Source organism: Myodes glareolus, chromosome 27 (assembly GCF_982192425.1).
Source record: "Myodes glareolus chromosome 27, mMyoGla1.1, whole genome shotgun sequence".
In the NCBI taxonomy this organism is placed as follows: domain Eukaryota; kingdom Metazoa; phylum Chordata; class Mammalia; order Rodentia; family Cricetidae; genus Myodes; species Myodes glareolus.
This window is the reverse complement of record NC_142052.1, coordinates 26,339,847-26,357,248: the sequence shown is the minus strand read 5'-3', so window position 1 is coordinate 26,357,248 and position 17,402 is coordinate 26,339,847. Positions and strand designations below refer to the sequence as shown.

Here is a 17,402-nt window from a genome sequence, read left to right as displayed (position 1 = left end):
CCAGTATCACTAACTCACCCTCCACTGATAACATCTGTCATTCCAAAGCTGTTAGTGAGTGAAATTATGCAGCATGCACACTCTCACAGAGAGCTCTCTTGACTAAACAGGGCTACTGCTGTTGAATTTGCTCCAAATGCTTAAGGAAGTACATGAGTTTCACTAAGAGGTGTCTCTATCGAGTATGCACTCCTGTAAGGATGGCTAACGCCCTTTTATGGTCACCTCTGGAGACACATGATGAAAGCTGGGAGTGACTGCTCGCAGGCTTTAAAAGGGGCAGTGATGGTGTCCGGGGAGCCTACCCGATACTTCCGGAAACTGATCAAGATACTGACAAAACTAACTGTCAAATTTTTATCCTAATAAAAGATGAAATTCATTGATCAAATAACCTATCACAAGAAGAATCACAGGGGCTAGAGAGGACGCAGCCATTAGGAAGGCTTGCCCATCTTTCAGTAAATTGAGTTCAATTCCCAGCACCCACATTAGACGGCTCAGTGATGTGGGAGAGTTGTCTGTATTCTGTCAATCACATTTTAATAAAACGCTGATTGGCCAGGCAGGCAGTATAGGCGGGAAAGCAGACAGGGAGTAGAGGTGAAGCAAAGAGATTGGGAGAATTCTGGGAAGCAGGAAGCTCCCTCCGTCACTCCTGCGCAGACCACCGAAGAGGCAGGATGCAACCTGCCCAGCTGAGAAAGGTACTTAGCCGTGTGGCTAACGTAGATAAGGATAATGGGGTAACATAAGTTATAAGAGCTAATAAGTAGCCTGACCTAATGGGCCAATCAGTTTATAATCTTATGGAGTCCTGTGTGTTATTTTCCTTGGGACTTGCCGGCTGTGGGGTACTGGGTGGGACAGAAACCCCAACAAGCCAGCCCTCATGCTACAGCTCACAACTGCCTGTAACTTCAGCCCCAAGGGACCCAACAGGGCCTCTACGGGCACTTCATACATGGTAGATACATATATGCATGAATAAAAGTTGAAAATACATCTTAATAAGAGAATCCTATGTGTACCAAGTCCTTTAGAAGCTGGTCTGTCGGTGATAATCCTGTTGTGTAACTAGCCACAGCTTTTAACGCCTGTAATCTCTTTGTCAAATCCAAAGCAAGAGCTGCATTGTTCAGAAGCCACAGCGGCAGGGGTGCAGCGGCCCACCTGGGAAGCGCATCTTCGCACGGTACCTTCAGCTTGGCGCACTCACCTGTTCTCGTACTGAAATTTCGCCAGGATGTCTTTGGCTTTGGTCTGACTGTTGAGCTGAATGGCCATCGACACTTTGGACAGAAGTGGAGCGTGGACCCTGATGACGCCTTCTGGCACATCAGACTGCCAGGGAGGAAAGACCAAAGCACTGTCAAAGGAGGGCTCAATCATCACATGCGAGAGATGAAAACCAGAGACATTCAGAAGAGGAAAACACATATGTATGACCAGCACTCAACCAGAGTGGAGCATGTCATCCCTGATTTGCCAGGAGACTGACCCATCTGTCCCGGGAGTCTACTCTCTTTACACCTAGGCCTCACTCAAGTGCTCTGGCATCATAGAGAAGAAAATGTGGATTCTGATAAATAATCATATCTATCAGCATCTTTATTGAACAATATCCTAAAAACCTTACTTTCATTAATATACATATATGTATACACACATGCATATACAGTGAAATATATATCATTATCTTCAATGAACAATATATGTGTGTATATGTATATATAATCTAATGATATTTATCAGTGTCTATATATATATCAGTATCCTTATTGAAGAACATCCTAAAAATCCTCCTTTAATTAATTAATATACATGTATATATATACATACACACGTATCTAGTGAAATATATATATGTATATATATATATATCCCTGCATCGTCAATGAATATATGTGTGTGTATGTACACATATAAAAATCAGTAATATCTTTGTTGAACAATATCCTAAAAACCTTACTTTAAGATGTATACATACATACACACATATCATATGGTCTAGAACACTATGTTAATTGGTCTCTTGAAGTAATATATTGAAGTATTAACCCACAAAAGCCCAGAATGTCCCTTATTTCAAAATAAGGTCAAGAGTAGAGTAATAAGTAAAGTTGGAGATAAACCAAACTATCTTACTCTGGTGAGAACCGTGTCCTAAGGAGAAGAGAAGAGACCCATGACACAAGGAAAAACACCCTTGGAAGACATCTATGGAGACTGAGGACATACAGTGAGATACCACAGGAGGACGGGGTGGAGACGGAAGGGACACAGTGAGACACCACAGGAAGACGGTGTGGAGACGGAAGGGACACAGTGAGACACCACAGGAAGATGGTGTGGAGACAGGAGATACACAGTGAGACATCACAGAAGACAACACAGACTAGAGAGATACATCTGCCAAGGACTGCTGGCATCACCAAAGGCTAACAGAGGAGCCGGAATAGATCTTTTCCTCACTGTGCTCAACAGAAACCCACTCTCCTGACATTTTACATTGAATTTTAAGCTCCAAAATCAGAAGACTATTTATTTCTATTGTCTCAGCAATCTCACTTATGGTGAAGCTATGGTAGTCCTCGGAACCTGGAGCAGAGTATTTTTAAACTGAGTCAGTTTTTATATTATACCCTAATATCACCATCAAGAACCATGCCAGGGAATCAACATGGAGGGCTTTGGAGTTGGGGGAGCATAGCTAAAGACCATAGCCTGCTGCAGCCAAGACCGCATTCCTAAAACACCCTTTCCAACATCTCAAGACCCTTTCCCTTTGAGCTCTCCAGATGACTCTGTCAGACCAGTTCTTACTCTGGTATTACTGCGCCTCTTAATAGAACGGACTCACGTTCCTCCTAACCTTGGTGACCTTTGTACCCATCCAACCACCTGAGTCATCAGCTAAAGTTCCTGTATCATTGCTCCATTTGCAAACTAAAAGGGCAAGCCTGAAGGACAGACTGAGGCCCAATAATGTAGTGGAAGCTGTCACGGAGTACTACATATGGGCAGGACATGGTGGCACATGCCTCTAGTTAGTGTATTCAGGTCATGGGAGCAAGAGGCTCTAGTTTAAGGCCAGCCTTGGGTACACGGTGATACCATTTCAGAGATGAAAAGGAACAGGAGTGAGAGAAGGTTTCTTGCTTCACACACACATGCACATACACTCACACACATGCACATATACTCACACACATGCACATACACTCACACACATACACATACACTCACACATATACACATACACTCACACACACATGCACATACACTCACACACATGCACATACATATATGCATACATGCACATACACTCACACAAACATGCACATACACTCACACATACATGCGCATACAGTCTCACACACACATGCACATACACTCACGCATACATGCACATACACTCACACACATGCACATACACACACACAACACTCTATTAGCTATAAAGAAAAAAAAAGTTCTTACCATTCTTCTTGAAGGTGATTTTTGTGGTACCTTTGAGGTCTTGGGACTTGAAACCTAAAGAAAACATTCCATCTTTCAGATTAGCCCCGAGAACATAAGTGCATGCTGCCTCTGGCCCGATGTAATCCTTGTGGAAAGTATCTGGGTACCTATCAGATTAAGAAGTACATACGCTCTTTGACCCCCCAATTCCTCATCTACAAATTCAACTTCAAACATATTTCAATGGTGAAAACAATGATGTATATACCAGTTTACTCACTAAAGCTCAAATCATGAAGAAAGGAACGGAATGCCATCTGGGGTTCACCAGTCTGGGCGGTCTAAACAAGCTACTGTACACCCATAGAAGAATCCACAAAAGAAGCAAGGCGGGTGGGCGCACTGCTATGGGACACGTGCCACTGTTTATTAAGCTGCTACAGCAGGACCCGGGACAGTGTTCCCGGTATGCTGCAGTCACATAGAGAGGAGGGACGCATGTAGTCATCATTGGGATCCACAGAGCATGGGTTCCGCAAACCCACACCAAAGGCCACTGATCCTCAGGCACCCTACAGAAAATGGCACAGGTACATGTCATCCCAAAATACTTCACGTCATTCCTAGCTGGCTTATTGTACCTACCAGACTATAACTGCTAGGGAAATAAGCTGCCATGTATGTAAATGTATGTAAAAAGGTCTGTACATGTTTAGAACCAGTGGAACGCGGATTTATGGAGTAGTTTCCATCTTCACGTGCAGAGCCTGCGGCTGCAGAGGATTGAGAAGGCATGCATTTATTTCTGTTGCATAAGCACAGAGCATCTGGGGTGGACACACTTGTGTGTTTCTGTGGACGCACATCCTGCCCCTGGTGTTCATTTTCTCCAAGGGTAGAAGTCAGCAGTGACTAAATTTTATTCTATATCCTTTTCACATTTTTTATTTCATTCATTTATTTCCTTCCCGACTGACTGGTTGATCGCGGATGTGTTTGTGGGGGTTGGAGGACAGCCTGTGGGAATCAGTTCTCTCCCTTCACTGTGTGTGTTCCCAGGATTGAACTCAGGTCTTCAGGGTTACTGGCTGAGACACCCCACTAGCTCTTCCCAATGATTCTAATTTGTAACCTGTTAGTTAATTCTTTATTCCAACTGACATGAAGCATTTAAGCATGGCCTGCTGCAACGGAATTAAAGTGTTCTGTCTTTCGGCGCTTGCTTCTGCGGACCATTTTGAGGCAGGGTCTCAGAATGCAGTCAACCTTGAACTCAGCAAGTAGCTCACCGTGACCTTCAACTCACAACCCTCCCATCGCCACCAAGTCCGGGTTTAGTGGCATTTTCACTTCTGCCTTTCCCACCCGTTCCTCAGCTCAGTCGACGGGAGACTACCAACCTACACCTGTACTGTCTGTCACTGCCTGCATCCTGGATGTAGGTACAAAAGGATGTGCCTCACTCACCAAGAATCCCAACTACTTGTGACTTACCTGGGGGCTTGCATGGCCTGCCTAAACGATACCTGTCTTGGAACTTGTCAGAGCTGTGGGCACAAGTGTTGTGTGTCAGGTTATCGGCTGCCATAGATAAAAGCTGGGGAAATAGGACGGAACTGAAAAGGCTGGGGCTTAGGTGTTCCTAGGATTTAGACAGCCGTGTGCACACCCAGAACTGGGCATACGAGGAGGCACACAAGCTGGAGGGGAGAGGCTCTGTTGTTCTGTCGTGCGTATGTGCATACATGAGTGTGAGTGTGTGTGCGGGTGTGCATGTGTGTGTGAGTGTGTGCACATGCACACAAGCGCTGGTTCTGGAGATTAAACAAAGCCCTCATGCATAAGAGGTAGGCTCTCTGCCAGTGAGCTCTGGCCTGAACCCTGTGGATCTGATTTGTAAAAATACCATAATACTCAGAGTGTCTAGTCTTAACAAAAGGTATTACACAGTCAAAAAAGACCAGCCAAACTACTAAATAAGGCTGTTTCAAGAGTTTCTAAAGGTTTCTTCTAGAGGACATCATTTTTTTTAATGTAATCAATGAGAGTAATATAGACATTGTGACTGTGGGTATATCAGTTAATCGCGGTCTCTTGCCTCCCCACAGTGGTGAGCGCTATGCCGCGTCCCCATCATCCCTGACACCCGTTCTCTCTCCCGTTAGTGCTGTCCTCTTCAAGATGGAGCTTAGAACCCACCTCACTCACTGTTACCCACAACACCTACACTGGAACCCGCATCCTTATCATTTTTGTATCAGTGGTCCTGGCTCACTGTCAGTATAGCTGATTGGGCTAGGGCATGCTTCTGTGTGTTCATGGCTCTTAGATTCCTTTATCCTCTATATTTCTGTACCTTTTTTTTTTTTTAGTGCAAAATGAGTTTCAAGTTTTTGCATCATCCGAGTTGAATAAAACCAATGCCTGGAATGCACTGCTATCTCCACATAACTAACTGTATTAACACAAAATCTCTGGGAATGCTATGTAATTTTTTTAAAAAAAAATTGACAATGATCTATTCCACGTGTCAAAAGAAATGTCTTTTTCTACTTACTTGATACACTGTCATAGGTATGTCCTAGATGCTGCAAAAAAAATACCCTGACTAAGTCAGCTTGAGGGAGAAAGGGCTTACGTTGGCTATAGTTCCAGAGGTGTACACCCATCCTGGCAGAGAAAGCAGGGGAGCAGCAGGAAGCTGAGAGTGAAGAGGAAGGGGGACTGAGCAATAAGCTCTGGGGTGACCCACTTCCTCCAGTGAGGCCCCACCTCCTACAAGTCACAACATTCCCAGACAGTGCCAGGGGACACTGCACGTTCAAACCATGACAACTTGATCGTCTTTAAATCACTGAGAGGGCGAAAATGCTGACTTTCAACTTTTGTAAGGTCTTTTCAGTCATTCTAATGAGTCAGATAGCAAACACTCTTCGAGAGATAGACATTCCAAGAACTTTAACCCCAAAGCATGTAATTTAACACAAAAGATAGATACTGTCACTCTGTTATGGAGACTTTCCATAGTATCTTTTGGTGTTTTAATAACTCCATTCTTCCTTTGAGAGAGAAAGCCTAGATTGTGGACTTCCATGGCCCTGCTGTGGTCCACCCTTGGCCCTGCTGTGGTCCACCCTTGGCCCTGCTGTGGTCCATCCTTGGCCCTGCTGTGGTCCACCCTTGGCCCTGCTGTGGTCCATCCTTGGCCCTGCTGTGGTCTATCCTTGGCCCTGCTGTGGTCCATCCTTGGCCCTGCTGTGGTCCACCCTTGGTCCTGCTGTGGTCTATCCTTGGCCCTGCTGTGGTCCACCCTTGGTCCTGCTGTGGTCCACCCTTGGCCCTGCTGTGGTCTACCCTTGGCCCTGCTGTGGTCCATTCTTGGCCCTGCTGTGGTCCATCCTTGGTCCTGCTGGGATCCATCCTTGGCCCTGTTGTGGCCCATCCGTGGCCCTGCTGTGGTTCACCCTTGGTCCTGCTGTGATCCATCCTTGGCCCTGCTGTAGTTTACCCTTGGTCTGCTGTGGTCCACCCTTGGCCCTGCTGTGGTTTACCCTTGGCCCTGCTGTGGTCCACCCTTGGCCCTGCTGTGGTCCACCCTTGGCCCTGCTGTGGTCTACCCCTGGCCTCATTGATGCTCTCACCTCCCGCTCTAGGGTTTTCCTCCTAAGCAGTTTCTTCACACTCGGAAGCTGCTTCTTTAACAGCATGGTGGCTTCATTCATCCTTCTTACTTGGGTGATCAAGAACGATGGCACCTGCAGAAGAAAAGGGCTTGACTAGAAAGGAACATCTCAGCAAAAGCATCCTGGTCGACTGAACCTTCCGTTCTGGAAGCTACTCTTAACTCTTCATTATCTTGGAGCCAGGAGATGTGACATCTGTCTTTGAGATTAGAAAGGTGACAAGGATTTCCATTCAGTTTAGAAAACATACTTAGAACATATTTAAAGAATGTCCTGTTGTCTCCAAGGGGAGGTGGTTCTAGGAACCCCTTAGGTTCTGAAATCCTTGGATGCAGGGAGCCCCTTGTTTGTCCAGGCCACCCAGAACCAAAATAATCACACAAAACTGTATTAACTAAATCACTGCTTGGCCCATTAGCTCTAGCTTCTTATTGGCTAATTCTTACATCTTAATTTAACCCATTTCTATATCTTAATTTAACCCATTAATCTCTATATCACCGCAAGGTTGTGATATATCTATCTCTGGCACATCTATCTCTGGCGGTGGATCCATGGCGTCTCCCTGACTCTGCCTTCTTCCTCCCAGCATTCAGTTCATGGTACAGTGTTTGCACATAGCCTGCACAAATCCTCCTCTACCCTGCAAATCAGCTATGATTCACAATACCTAACCAATGCACACACTGTGTAAGGCACTGTTTGCTTTAGTGTATTATTTAGGGCCTAATGATCGAACAGCTCAGGATGGCCGCAAAACTTTGGGAAGACAGCTGGAGTTATGGTTGGTTAAATCCTGAGCTCGAGAGCCTGTGGATAGGGAAGGCTGATGGTGTATGGATACCATGAGCTCGAGAGCCTGTGGCTAGGGAAGGCTGATGGTGTATGGATACCATGAGCTCGAGAGCCTGTGGCTAGGGAAGGCTGATGGTGTATGGATATCATGAGCTCGAGAGCCTGTGGATAGGGAAGGCTGATGGTGTATGGATACCATGAGCCACTATGAACTGTTTTCTCTTCCTTTTGTGTCTTGGGTTGTTTGATCCTGGCTCACTCACATCTCCCGGCCCCTGGTATAGCTCGTAGGGACACTGGACAGCCACAGAGCGGTCACTCACCTTCCACAGAATTTTCTGGTACCTCAGCATCAGGCGGATGATGTGGGCTGCGGTGTTGGCTAGCAGCAGCTCTTCATAGTCGGAGTGCTTGCTTCTGCTGAAGAACAAGTTTGGCGCCATCACCGTAGAAATGTTCCACAGGCTCATGCGGTTCTTTGACTCATTGGCAATGACTTTATTGAAGAATGTCATCAGCGCCTAACAAGAGGCGGGAGAACCATGTCATGCCACTGCGAACCACTGACAGGCTTCCCAGATGGCGACCACTCCTTCCCACATCCCTGCACTGTGTTGCTGGGAATGCGTCAGGAGGCAAGTGTGACCAAATGTGTCCTATGTCCCCTTAAGATGCTTGGAAGAAAAAAGCGAGCAGTTAACTCAACTGTCTGCTGCATAAAGTAGTCCCCTTCTTAGGGGCTTACTACCATGGAGTCTACAGATAATAGACTTACTTTTTTTTTTATCCTAAACAAGCTTGACAAATATTAAAATTAAGTACCAACCAGGGAGAGAAAACATTGCAGCTCAAATAAAATGAAATGCAGTTTTGTTGTGAAGGAAGAAAAATAATTCTCTAAGCAAAACCCCCTTAACGGAAAGTCCTAGTGCCGGTACCCGGTTAGTGTTTCCCTGAGAGATGAGAAATGGTTTGAACAACAGGAGCCTCTTCACACTCCTCGCAGATGCAAACGCAGCTCCAAGTTTTAAACGAGTACTTTAGACATAACCTCTTTCTGCTGTTTCTCATGAGCTTGCTTTGCTGCTCATACCGGCCTCCAACTTGTGATCCCCCTGCCTCAGCTTCCCGAGGGCTGGCATTATGTGCATGCAGCACTGTGCCTGGCTCTTTGGACTGCATTTTAAGTGTGGAATCTTCCCCTGGCACAGCAAGTGTCTGAACGCAGCTTTTGTAAGCATTAGAAAAAATAAGAGACGCTCGGTGAGTTTTAAAGTGTACGAAACCACCAAGATGCAGGCACTTACGAGAACCTTCAGCCCTTATCAAGAGGATGGGAAGCCCAGAGGGAAGCACTTTGCTCTCTCAAGTCTGGATTCTAGCACACGTGTGTGTGTGTGTGTGTGTGTGTGTGTGTGTGTGTATGTGCGTGCACACACGTGTGTGTTTGTGCGTGTGTGCATGCATTAGCTTGTGTGTATACAGACATGCATGTACCACGGCACACATGTGGAGGTCAGAGAACAACCCTTGAGAGGCTGGCCTCTCCTGTCTGTGTCTGTGGGATCTGAGGACTGACTTCCAGCGCATTTATTTCTCTCCCCGAAGCTGAAGCCTTCTTAGTCAGCTAGCCTGGTTGGCTGGAAGCCTCTGGAATGTTCCTGTCTCTTCCTCCCCAGTGATGGGATGACAGATGCATGCTGCTACAGTGGCTTCCCCTTTAGTGGCTGGGGATCCAGATTCAGGTTCCCATGATTTCAGCAGGAGCTGTTCATTGACTGAGCCATACCCACAGCCCTATGGCAGTCTTTTTGATCAGGAAATGTTTAGCATATAACAGTACTAGCTAACACTTATTTGAGTGTTTATTATAACTCAGACATTATCTTCAGTGATTCATACTTATTTTCCTCCGCTCACTATCTGTCTAGGGTCTATTAGGCAGAATCTATTGTAACTGTTGGAAAGGTAGGACATCAGCATGGGGGAAGGACCGAAGAGCTCCGTCCAGCACCAGTCAGCGAAATGGTGACACCAAGGACCTGAACTAAGGAAACCCATCCTCTGGCTCTGCTTCTACCTTCTCTACAGCATCCTTTCCTCCAGGCACAGCAGAACAGAAAGAAAGAGACTATGCTCGCGTGTGTATGTACGCCTGGGTCGCTCCACGGGCTTTGTCTGAGACCTTGCGTTAGAAGCGTGTTGAACTATCTGCTAACTGTTACATCCTCAGGTATATGAGAAGGCCGATGGCATTTTCACTAAGACATCTGATGGCAGATGGAGTTTCGTGATAAAACAACACTGCTTAGGCAGCGCCCCAAAACAAGTAAAAATTTGTAACCCTTGGAAAAATATTGACTGATATTAAAAACTGGCATCTTAAGCTTTGCTGACCCTACCCTTGCAATGAGGATGTAAGACATAAAACCTGTGTTTTATGATGTGGGGACAGGCTAGATAAAACCACAGGGGCCTGGAATTACCAACAATCCCCTTGCCTCAGATTCCAAGGACTAGCTAGGGTTACAGACATGTGCCATGTGTTTTGAAATCGACAGAAAAGTTTCCACCCTGTGGGAAAAGGGATCTATCCCCTCTCCTGTCCCAAGCCATGCAGACAGAAAGCAATCTGACGTCTTCGTTTTCTGCATTCTGTTGACTGGCCATAAAATCAAGGGCTCATCTTACTTCAGCCTCAATTCAAAGGTTTCAAGCATCTGTTCTGCACACACCAACTTTCTAAGACACACACACTCGTCCCTAAAACTGCAGAGAAATGCTCACATTACTAACACATGGCAAAGAAATGGACTGGAGAGGAAGGGAAGTTGGGGATCGGGAACTGCGGATGCCAGTCCACCAGTCACCCTGCCACCTGTCAGCAGGTGAGTCCCTTCTCCGGAATTTCTTTTTCCAATCCGGAAAATGACCAGACTCTACCAGGTGACATCTAAACTCCTAAAACCTAGAACGATTTAAATTATGCTGTGTGTCTATGTTCTAAAGTAGGTACTTCAGAAATCTCATAGAGCAGAGATCTCAGATGCCCTCCTCGAGGGCTGATCAGTACTCTCCCACCAGGCCGGAAGGAATCACAGGACTGGACAGGAGCTAACCGCTCTCACGGGATCCAGATGTGGGGCCATGTAGCCTCTCATCTTTATCTCTCCCACTCTCCACACTTAATCCTGGCATCTGCTTAGACGCTGGTCATGCTCCAACTGAACAGAGGGAACTGAATATTAATGTTCAAAGAGAGTCCTAGAACTTCCCTTCTTTGTGCCTTCCTCAGCGTAACAATACCGGGAGCACGCGAGGCAGTGGAACTGCATCTCGCAGGGGCTCTGTGAGCCACCGTATTCCTATTTTCCCCAGGTGAGCCCCGTGACAGATCCTGAGGTCGATGTCACTTACCTGGGCTGTGTCCCTGTTGGCATCAGGCAGGGCCATGACCATGAGGTGCAAGGCTTGAAACTGCACTTTGATGTGAGGCCCTCCTAACGAGAAGACAGAAACGATCACACGCTTGAAGTCACACTGATGGGCACTGACAGCAGCCGCGCTGACATCTGGAGGCGCAGGAGGGCGCTGACAGCTATGGGGAAGGACTCGGGTTTGGAGCTCAACAATGTTAATTTGTTCATTTGGACAGGAGCCCCGGTCTGTCACCCCCTTGCAATCTCATGATGCCTATTTACAGGCAGGTAGCCAAGAAGGTCCTCTAAATAATTCTAGACTTACATGACAGCTTCATTTTCAACGAGCATACATAGACCTTGCCTTACTTCGCGAATAGAAGACAAAGCCCAGTTCAAGAGCAAATAAACACTGCACACAAGGACACAGCAGCATATGAGGGTGGAGGATGCATGCTCTAGACCCGTTCTCCAACCCTGCATTCAGTACTACGTCATTTAACCCCTTTGCTTCCATTTTGCCGTCTATAAAACCTTGTTAGCTCATAGGGCTGGCCTGAGGACTAAGTGAGCCAATGTGTGCACAGGGTTCATGCCAGTCCCTAGAAACAGTCGTCTCCTGTGTGGGCACATTGGTTTGATGACTAATGCTACATATGCCTTATCTCACATAGGCATTTAAGGGAGGCGACTAGCTAGTTTTCGAGTGTTGAGACTTTTATTCCCTAACAACACCAGATGGCACCAGAGGGCTGGCAGCTATGCTGAAAATGAAGCGTCCATTGAAGCTTTCCTTCACTGCTCACTTCAAAACGGTCTGCTGGGGCAGAGTGTCTGCAGAAGGCGAGATGCTCTGGGGTCCTGGGGAGTTCTCAAGCTGAAGGGCACCCTTGCAATCAATTCACCGTCTGTGGCTGGAGGCCGGCAGACGCTCGCCGAAGCATTGAGCATCATAGCAATGCAACCGTCAAGTGGGAACCTACTGTGCCAGTGGGGAGCTGGTGACAAGTGTGCACCTGCTGTGTGGGAGGGTGGGGCACCCACAGATCTGACTACACCGACTCCGAGTCATCCACTTGGGTTTTAGGCAACCACGCTCAGTTTTTAGGCCTGGAGGAATACTGAAATGTACATTGAAGTGAACATACATAAGTAGCAGGGCCTATGAAGCGTGTGTCCAGTGCCAGGCCCAGATGAGACGCTATTTTATGCAGAGAGCCTTCTCCTCGGAGGTGATCAATCCCAGAACACCCCAGGGAAAGGCATCAGGTGCAAGCGCAGGCGGGGCAGTCCTTCTTTCCACTGCAGAGAATTACAAGGTTTCCTTTACAATTGTTAAGTCTGATTCGGCAAATTTTCCGTTTCCGTTTTCATTTTGCTGACGGAACTTGTCTGGACACGGTCTGGTTAACCGTTTGTGGGTAAATTCATTTAATGCCTCTTAGCATGGAGCTTGCTTTCTCCCAAAGTTGTTATTTTCCCAGGAAGTCATGATGCTTTTCATGGAAGTACCTAAGTCTGGCTGAAGAACTAGTTAGTCCTTCACTGAACCAGCCATGTGGAGGCCAAGGCTGAGCCACTAACTGCATGAATGGTAAACAATATGTGCTTTCTGAACTCCGTCTGAGTATGAAGAAGGTAGTTCCAACACAGACACGTGTGTACATACGCACACACGCACATACATATGTCATGGCTTCCTCATCATAAATCTCATTGCACCATGTCCTTCCTTCAGGTGGCAAAAGGGGCAATTATTTCCCCTGATCATGGGCCAGAGCTCTGAGCTCCCTGCAGAGTTGGCTGGAATCAGATCAATCACCGGCAAAGAAGTACTTTCCCTCGCAAAGTTCTACAGAGACGTGCGTGCACGCTCTGTGAACTCTCTCGGGGTATTTTTTTTTCAGTCTCCCTTGTAGAGAAGTGCACTGGCTGCTGTGGATGGAGAATGACGGGCGGTAGGGAGCTCACACTCCCGTGTGTTGGTGTCTGTGTGTGCTTGTACATGTGTGCCTCTGTGTGTGCATGTGCACGTGCGTGCATCCATATGTGGAGGTTGGAGGCCAACCTTCAGTGTTGCCTCTCAGCTGCCCTCCACCATTCATTGAGACGGGGTCTTTAATTAGCCTGGAACTTTACCAGGTAAGTTAGACTATCTGGCCAGTGTGCTCTGAGGGGCCCGCCCATCTCTACCCCCATCTTCCCGTCACTGGCATTGCAAGTATGCACTACCATGCCAGGGTTCTTTACACTGACTCTGGGATTGAACTCAAGTCCTTACGCTTACAAAGCAAACGCCTTCCTTCCGGAGCCCTCTGCCCAACAGCTCTGAGTAGCTCTGGCGTGGGAGGCGTGGGTCCCCCATCTGTAAATTCACACTGCCGGGCCACACAGATCTGCTAGGTCAGCTCATTTCAGCAAAGTTGTTTGGTGTACGTCAACACAGAGTAAGGAGCAAACTGTTTTCCTCATTGAGAACCAGTGTTCTGAATGTTTGACCTAAAACAGGGAAATCTGGTGTGGTACTGTATGAGTCTGGCCGATGGGCGGTCCTACAGGTGTTACTGGCAGTCTCTGAAAAGCACCCACAGTCACATAGAGCGACAGAGAGGAAACAAGAGTGGGCAGACTGGAGAGGCCGGCAAACTCAGGGCAGGGACGTGTGAGATGCCCACAAAGACTCAAAGATAAACAGAGAATCCTGCACTGTCTGCCCTGAAACTGGGACAGGGTCCGAGGCAACTGGACCCTGGAATGTTACGGGGGAACGAGATACAGAGAGGTGAGGCTTTAGCTCCGGAGCAAGCCATACCGAATCTTAGGCCAACCCACAAGCACACATGTATGAGGTGGCAAGACAGAGGGTGACGGATGAACTGGAAGTCTTGCTCACTGGGTAACGGACTAGCTATGCAAACACGAGGACCTAAGTTTGGATCCCCTGCACCTACATAGAGAGCTCGGTTTGATGGGAAATACCTATAACCTTAATGCTAGGGACAGAAACAGGCAGGTCGTGGGGGCTCGCTGGCCAGCCAGTGTAGACATAAGGTGAGCTTTAGGTTCACGTAGCGATCCTGTGTCAGAAGAAGCAAGAAATAAAGAGTGGAGCGTGGCAGAGGAGGATACTTGAAGTCAACCCCGGGCTTCTGTGTGTGTACACACAAAAGAACGCAAACGCGCGTGCACGCGCGCGCACACACACACACACACACACACACACACACACACACACACACACGACAGGTGGCAGCTTTGGTCCCACCTAGCAAATGACTTATTTAAGCACAGCAGCCCAACACAACACCCAGAACAGAATCGAAATTAACTGCACACACAGAGAAGTGTATGTACCCATTCTAGAAGAAGACCGGGATCATGAGATAAGCCAGGGGCTGGCACTAGCAGATGAGATTTTTAAGTGGCTCTCAGAAATATGCAAACAGTGTGAAAGAAAACATGCTTACAGTGAATGAAAAAAACCCAAACAAAACACGGCCTGTCAACATGCAAATTAAAATATTTAAAATAAGCATCAACTGCAAATTCCAGAACTGATTTAAAAAGAAAAAACTATAGTATCTTTAAAATTTGAAAGTTTCTTTCTCAGCAAACTAAAACAATCAGGGACAATTATCAGTTTAAGGTGTGCAAGCCCAGGAGAGTCACACTTCACTGTGTGGGACTCAGCCGCTCACTGGCTGCATCAACCTCCTACTGTCTCAGTTCCACCGCATTTCATTTCTTCACTTACTTTCCATCAGCGTGATGAAGGCGGGGATGTACTCGACGGGGAAGAGGGAGGTGGGGAGTTCTCTGAAGAACGCTTTCAGCATCACTGCCGCTTCCCGGTGACACATTTTGTCCCACTTGAACTTGTCAGCATTGAACCTGGCATCCAGTTCTTCACGGTACTGCTGCAAAGCCAGGGAGATGATCAGTCCTCGAGGGTGCCGAACGCCAGGTCCTCTGTACCCACTATCATGACACAGGCTGTGCTTTGGCAATTAGACGGCTAAGCAACTGCTAACACTAACCCTCCCATGTGACTAAGACCTGAAATACCTGCTTGTGAATTCACTTTTAAAAAGCCCTTTCAGAGGTAGCCTGAAAATAGTAGTAATCTTGAAACAGGTTGCTAATTCTGCACAACTCTAAAAGTTATTAACTGAGTCTGTAGCTTCACTTTTGTGGTTTTGGCGGGAAACCACAGTCCCCACATGATAAACGCTTTGTTCAACTCTGACAGAACCACCATTTTATTTTTGTCATAATCCTTCTGCTGCCCACACTTTTGCTTCTAAGTCAGACCAGGAACGCGTGTGTGCAGAGAAACGTCCTAATAAAGTAACTCTGACTTCACTGTGGCGTGTAGAATAATGACCTCTTCCTGGAACGGGTACAGCAGATCTCTGCCAACACACATACACGCACACACATGTCTTCCATATGTTAGCACGCCTGCCCAATCCTTGCTATGGTCTGCTGCACTGTGCAAGCAGCTTGTGTTAAAACAATGGGTCGCCGTAAGTTCCACTCACATTAAGTTCTACTCAGAAAAGTCTGCATTACTGCTTCATCTGCTTCTCGGTGCAAACCAGATTTCATGGCTCTTTACCAAAGTCATCCTCACTTTCTACCAGTCCCTTGAACACCTGGGTTACCTCAAACACTAGGCAGCTGGAGTCGTTTCCCTGACTGATGTAGGTGGGTCTTATTTCTATGTGTGGCTTTCATTGGTTAATTAATAAAGAAACCGCTTGGCCTGATAGATCAGAACATAGGTAGGTGAAGTAGACAGAACAGAATGCTGGGAAGAAGGCAATGAGGCAGACGCCATGATTCTCCGACCTGAAATGGACGTGGGTTAAAATCTTCCCGGTAAGCCACAACCTTGTGGTGATATACAGATTATTAGAAATGGGTTAATTAAGATGTGAGAGTTAGCCAAGAAGAGGCTAGAACTAATGGGCCAGGCAGTGTTTAAAAGAATACAGTTTCCGTGTAATTATTTCGGATGTAAGCTAGCTGGGATCTGGGCGGCGCGAACGCAGCCCACCGCTCCTTTTGCAACACCTGACTGATGCCAACTGCTTGCTTTAAAGAGGATACTTAGACAGGACTCAGGTAACCTTCTGCTTTTTACAGACTCCGCTCCATTCTCATGGGAACCTACTTCTAGCCTTAGACAGAGTCAGCCACAGACATTCTGTTCATCTCACCCTCTCCTCTCAGGACCAGCTCACCAACATGCCGGATGCAAATGCTTCCATGGCTCCCAGAGCCTGCCAAACTGAGATTTATGTTAAGCTTGCTGAGAGATGTGTCATTCTGATCTACCCTTTCAAAAGCAGGGAGCACTTAGGCAGGGAACTAATAAGTATGCATCCATCCTGGGTTAAATGGTGAGATTCTGTCTCAAAAATCCAACCAAGCAAGCAAGCAACCAGCTAACCAACCAACCAACCAGCCAGCCAGCCAGCCAAACAGCTAACCAATCAATCAGCTAATCTATCAGTCAATAAAAACCCATTTTTTGTTTACCATTTAGGAGAACACGGGCATAGTCAAAGTCATGTCTTTGGATCTCCTTGTAGCGCAAACATAACTATACCACTTTTTGAAGCATTTTCACAAAAATGCAAACAGCTAGCCTGAAGCCACCAGCTCTGGGAGAGAAACCAACACACAAGGTAATGTAACTGGGGAAGAGAAAATCTTATGTGTCAAACCGTCTGCCTTCTTGCCTAAAACACATCCCAGTGTTTGGCTCAAATTTCTCCGATGTTTTGAAAAGAAAGTCATTGAACATTCCAAAGCATCAAATTGGTTCCAAATGATCTGTGGGCCTTAGATTTGGGAACTGGCTTTGCAGTAATGTCCTTGTTTGGCTCCAGCTGAGAGCAGCTTCCTCTCAGGCCTGAGTCCCTGTCTGTCTCAGGAATCATCTAGAATGGGAAGCCATGGCTGGACCAATCAATGCCAGCATCCCCAAATGGTTGATGTCGTTTACTTGGCACAGATCAGGAATGATTGTAAC

The 17,402-nt window shown here is 46.8% G+C and overlaps 1 protein-coding gene across 5 annotated transcripts in view; it reads right to left on the bottom strand.

The window, feature by feature from the left end:
- Arhgap28 (Rho GTPase activating protein 28) overlaps positions 1 to 17,402 on the bottom strand; it is a 172,913-nt gene that overhangs the window by 10,175 nt on the left and 145,336 nt on the right. For 4 of the 5 annotated variants that reach the window (XM_087902273.1, XM_087902275.1, XM_087902277.1 and 1 more), the window contains exons 11-16: positions 15,117 to 15,279; positions 11,361 to 11,443; positions 8,267 to 8,464; positions 7,107 to 7,220; positions 3,484 to 3,537; positions 1,220 to 1,344 (exon numbers count right to left, since the gene is read on the bottom strand). In XM_087902273.1, the coding sequence (XP_087758399.1) occupies positions 1,220 to 1,344; positions 3,484 to 3,537; positions 7,107 to 7,220; positions 8,267 to 8,464; positions 11,361 to 11,443; positions 15,117 to 15,279 (737 nt within the window). The remainder of the gene's footprint in view (positions 1 to 1,219; positions 1,345 to 3,483; positions 3,538 to 7,106; positions 7,221 to 8,266; positions 8,465 to 11,360; positions 11,444 to 15,116; positions 15,280 to 17,402) is intronic. The other variant, XM_087902274.1, reaches the window with a different exon arrangement.